At 41.2% G+C, this 5,026-nt stretch overlaps 2 protein-coding genes across 11 annotated transcripts in view; one reads left to right on the forward strand and one right to left on the reverse strand.

The window, feature by feature from the left end:
* The window catches only part of LOC113572954 (coiled-coil domain-containing protein 158), a 21,423-nt gene extending 20,531 nt beyond the window's left edge, over positions 1-892 (forward strand). For 3 of the 9 annotated variants that reach the window (XM_081713965.1, XM_035530347.2, XM_081713968.1), the window contains 3 exons: positions 106-279; positions 540-671; positions 754-892. In XM_081713965.1, the coding sequence (XP_081570091.1) occupies positions 106-279; positions 540-671; positions 754-860 (413 nt within the window). In that variant the 3' untranslated portion in view covers positions 861-892. Of the gene's footprint in view, positions 1-105; positions 280-520; positions 672-753 lie in introns of those variants that run through there. The other 6 variants (XR_014123722.1, XM_081713966.1, XR_014123724.1 and 3 more) reach the window with 6 other exon arrangements.
* On the reverse strand, positions 879-4,765 carry fam47e (family with sequence similarity 47 member E). Of its 2 annotated transcripts, none has more exons than XM_027002932.3 (8): positions 3,820-4,765; positions 3,299-3,668; positions 2,884-2,975; positions 2,452-2,599; positions 1,962-2,153; positions 1,593-1,733; positions 1,387-1,464; positions 879-1,275 (listed from the first exon to the last, which is right to left on the reverse strand). In XM_027002932.3, exons 1-8 carry the CDS (start codon positions 3,873-3,875, stop codon positions 1,174-1,176), a joined length of 1,179 nt encoding a protein of 392 aa, XP_026858733.2. In that variant the 5' UTR covers positions 3,876-4,765; the 3' UTR covers positions 879-1,173. The 2 variants fall into 2 exon arrangements, with proteins under 2 accessions (XP_026858733.2, XP_026858732.2); XM_027002931.3 differs by having other exon boundaries at positions 923-1,275; positions 2,884-3,050.
* Between the last annotated feature and the right edge of the window lie 261 nt (positions 4,766-5,026).

Consider the following 5,026-nt stretch of genomic DNA (forward strand, 5'->3'; position numbering starts at 1 on the left):
ACAAGTTAGATGAATGTGATTTTAGTATGAATAATTCAGTGCACCATTTGCATTCATTTTAGTTCAGCCTTAGTGTTTTCTTAATGATTGTTCCTGCTTTCTTAGATTTGGAGCTAGAAATAAGAGCAGGACGGCCATGGTGCACGTCTTCACCTAGCGTGACGGCACTGGGACGCAGGTCTCCGGTTCATTCCTTACTGACCTCTGACCCTCCCACTGACAAACAACTGGCATCCACTGATATCCCCACAGAAAGCCCTGTCACTACAATCCAAATATGTGAGTCTTCATGTACCAAACACAATTACTACCATTGTAGACACCCAGTGTTCTGATGAATTCACTGTAACTGCCTTGTACTTTAACATTATTATATTTGTTCAGTATATATAATTTTGTTTTAATTGAAATGGTGCATTTCCATTCATAGCATTTGGAAGACAGTTTTATCCAGAGCAACTTGCCTATCAGTGTAATGATATGTGTACTCTATGGGAATCTATGACCTCGGTGTTACTAGCACCGTGCTCTACCTGCAGTAGCAGGTGAGCTACAGAAGCTCCCGGTTGCCAGTAAGCGAGATGATCCAACACGGCAGACATGCAAGAAACTGCAGAGCAAGCTGAACAATCTTCAGAACCTGGTGGGGGACCTTCAAATAAAGAACCAGGGTAGGAGATTACAAAAACTGCAGTTTTTACAGTATCTAAAAGGCACCAAACATATTTCTATTCTTGTCTGATACTTTCACAGAAATGACCTCCATGATAAAAAGCCAGGAAAGAAGAATAAGGAAAGTCAAAGACCAAAACCAACCCCTGAAGAGAGAAGCTTTTGCACCAAATGTGTGTTTCGGATAAACATTATTTTAACATAAAACGTGATTTCTAAACTTTCCCATCAAGAATGGCACATTAAAAATGTTTCATCTGAAATCAAAACTGAAGAACTAGTCAAGGCAAAGAATTCTTGGTCTTCTATTTAAATTCTTCATTTAATCAGTGAAAATGACATCAAAGTACATTACCAGCATGTGGACGGTCTATTGTACAGAACTGTTCAAAAGAGAAACAGGATTACTTGTCTTAATTTAACTCATAATTGTCCTTTTAATAATCCTTCCTTTCAACTACAGCTCAGCTGTACCACACAGGAATAGTGGCTGAGATATAATTAAAGCATGACTGTCCCCTTGCGTGTCGATGCTGAACGTGTCTTGTCTGTCCCTCTAGTGCTGCACTCCTGGTCCTCTTCCAAGAACAGGGAACTGAGAAACTGCAGTGTGAAATAAGTAAGTCTGGGCAGCATTTAAATATTGGATTTATAACAAAATCAGTCCATTTTTCAAACACCAAAAGCTAGCTCAAGAACTTGGGGGGACCTTACCCTAGGCATTCTTAGTCCCTTAGTGATGATAAACTGCTTGAAGGCCTGAGCCCCATGAATCTGTTTCAGTTCTTCATCCTGCCCAGAAGGAAATATTAGACCTCACATGAATAAATACAGATTGGTGTGGGCTGTCCCAGCTGTCACTTCATCAGCTCTTCCGTCTTTACAGCTAGTAGCTATATCCGAGCACTGATCAGACCCACCTTCTCCGTGGGCTGCTCTGTGCGGTCCAGGTCTTTGGTCACTGAATGGTCTCTCAGCAGCTCATCAGCAGGTTGCTTCTTCCATGTTTTAGGATCCAAATACCATGCACCATATGTGGTCTTCACACTGGGAGCACACACCTGGTGTATTGAGAAAGGAATCAAAATTGTGGTCACATAGGCAACCAAACACAACAGCAAGAAATGGGAATCCCAAGACACAACGTATGAACCAGAAACCATGGGCCTAAAAATTATGATTTAGAACTAACTCCCCCCCCCCCCCCCCCCCCCATCACCCCAAAGACACAAAGACAGGCTTGATTTCAGAAACCTTTATACGTTACTGGTTTGGGTGTGGGTTCTAACCTTAAACTTCAAGTCCAGCTGAGCACTGTGGGTGCTGTCTTTATGCATGTATTCGCCAGTGGTGCGAAGTTCCTTTGGTATTTGGCTGGGTTCCAACACTTGAATAGGGAATGTTAAGGCAGGTTTCTTTTCATAGCCATTGCCAAACAGGTTCAAGATAGCGGACTCTGTTAAGCTGCCGGTTTCTCTCCCCTAAAGAATTAATCACAGGACCACCGCTGAAACGATGCTGCTTTCTATGAAACAGTATACTGGAACAGTGGCTGTCATTGCTAATAACTTAGATTATTTAAAAGCCTTTAAGATCATTTTAACTAAGAATGTTCGTATGACCGTCTTATTGGTGACCTAATGACTTCAGTGCTATATTTTGTAAATTAGGGACTTTTGTGTAATTACCCTCTGCATTAGTATCTCTCTCTTTTCATATACACTCTCTCTCTCTTTCAGTCTTCAACACAATGTGTTCACTGCAAATGCATAGACTGACCAAAGAGGAAGCCCAGTCACAAAATAGCTTGGTCACTTTCTTGAGGTCTTCATCCTGAGATGGTGAATACAGGTCTTTAACACTGGCAAGCTGCTTCTCGTTGGCATGGGTCTCCTTCACATCTTTCCATTTATAGGGATTCCTAGAACTGAAGCATTTTACCTCCTTCTTGGTTATTGGGGACATAATAGGTGTTAGCGGTTTATTGATCCTAAAGGAAACTGCAGTGTTCGCATCACAAACAATGCAAATATTAAAGTATCTTATATTGAGCAAAAAAACATCCACAATACTGAAATTATGTAAACATTATGCAAGAGGTGCATTCCTGGTAGAACTGGGAGTGACTTTCCAGTCCACAATCTTGCCTAGGCTTAAAGAGTCAGACAAAAATATCTCTTGCCCAAGCTGCGGTTTTGTTAAAACACTTACGCCGTGCTGATCGATGGTTTTGTCTCTGTTGAAGGTTCTTGGGTAAGGCCTTCACATGGTGCTACATTCTCTTCAATACGCTTCTCTTGTTTCTTAGAAGAGGTAACAGATCGTTCCCTTTTAACATGAATTTCCGGGTCCAGGACAGACAATACATCGTCAAACAGCTGCGTAAAGGTGGTGAAAGAACACTCATTTTCCACCTGACAGGCCATTCTGAGCTGAATTATTAAAGTCAGATTTTTTTTTACAAATTATATTCTTTGAACTGCCAGTTTCTAAACATCCTTGGGTGTCGTTTTATGCACATCGTGAGACTATGATCAAATTGTCACACTGAATGTGGGAGATGTTTTGTTCAAGCTGATATTGGTCAGCGGTGTCATATGTATCTTGACCATTTTGGGGTAATTACCTCGGGTGTCATGCCACTTTCTAAATAGGGGTACAGAGCCAGCGGGTGCGTTTTCAGTCTGTGCTCCACCGCTTCCACGTACTGGCGTCGCTCTTGGCTCAGGCGGTTTTGTTTCGAGAAGCAGATTTGCTGTTTGGTGAAGCGCTGAGGTAGCCTGCCAGGACATGCCTGGTTCGACAAGCCAAAAATGATAGGGGCAGTTCCGCGCTCAGGTTCAAAGGAAGTTTCTGCGCAGGAAATTGGATACCTATCGCTAAAACCACCGACACCTGCGTTCAAAAAACGCCTTCGGCCTCCATCGAGGGCCCCAGAAAGCCGCTGCTTCGTAACCGGATCCTTGAGAAACTGTGTGCGTAACCGTTCCTTATACCTGTGATAAAAAACAGGATATACGCAATACACTGTAAAATACTCAATTTTTAAAACTTATGCAATTTTTACAACATAAAACATGATCATAGAGATCAAGAAAGCATATTTTACGCGTCACGTTTTGTTTAATAAAGCAAGGGTGTAATTACCAAGGATGCAGAGGAGTGCTCTCTCTGGATTCAATATGTAATTTTCTGTCAGTCATCTTTTTTCCTATTTCTGTCTAAGTTTATAGTCTTATATTGTATGGTCCAAATATCGGTTGATTCCATATAGCTGGTGACTGCTCTAAAACTTTTCTCTCTTCAATTTTCTCTGTCCAATTTTCTCTATTCGGACGAACCAAACACTTGTTGCTATGGTGTCCTAACACGGACTCTATCTCCTAAATTTACCACTAGGGGGAGCACTATGATTTAAAAAAAAAAAAGTGCTAAAATATTTTTTACTTGCTTGGCTGAGGGTTTACACATTTGTAATAACCATAAATAATCATGTATTTTCAAAGCATGAGCGGCACAGTTATTTCTTTACGCTAACAGGAGTCGAACTGTGTAACTTCGTGACTTCAGTGCGTAGTTCAGAAAGTAACTGCTGCTCACTTTGTTAAGCAATACTGAATTATATTTAAAGAAAAACTAGTAAACCAGTAAAGAAAGAAGCTCAAGTATAAGTTATGGCAATTCAACCACTATATTGCCAACGGTGGCCATGTATACGGTGTACATGGAAGTGAATAAAGCCTTGAAATCATAAGCAAGCTGGGAAGTGAAGCTCTGTTTACTGGCGGCTTCTCGGTTCATACCCTCTAAGTAGGACAATTCGATCTTCTTGCGTCAACCTCATTGCAAAATTGAGCGCACCCTTTAGCCCATTAGATATAGAATTGTTTGAGATATTAAGTGATTTTAAAAACATCAGGAAAATCAAACAGCACATACTGGAAATAAATTTACGGGCGCGCATGACATGCTAATATGTAATATAGCGATTAACAACTAACGTCAAAACGGATGCATGCTGAATGTTTAATTAGTCTACTTGGTGCATTCCTTAGATTCGCTCCCGTTACCAAAATTACATTTATAGCAAAAATGTTACCAGAAAGCTTCCCTTTGCCCTCTGCGTGCTCCTCAGGCCCTGATCACAGGACTCTCTCACATGCACTGCAGCCATGCTTAGTTCATAGGCAGCAGGCATGTAATATTCTCCCTGGAGCCCAATAGCAGGCCCCCCGCCCTCCCCAGACATGCCTTCGTAGCACATACTATAACATGAAATCAGTCATTTATGTCAACGAATTGAATCCACATATTCAGACATGCGTGAAGCTTATATTGTAGGATTTTTACACAG

Source organism: Electrophorus electricus, chromosome 5 (assembly GCF_041902795.1).
Source record: "Electrophorus electricus isolate QZ-2024a chromosome 5, ASM4190279v1, whole genome shotgun sequence".
NCBI lineage: Eukaryota > Metazoa > Chordata > Actinopteri > Gymnotiformes > Gymnotidae > Electrophorus > Electrophorus electricus.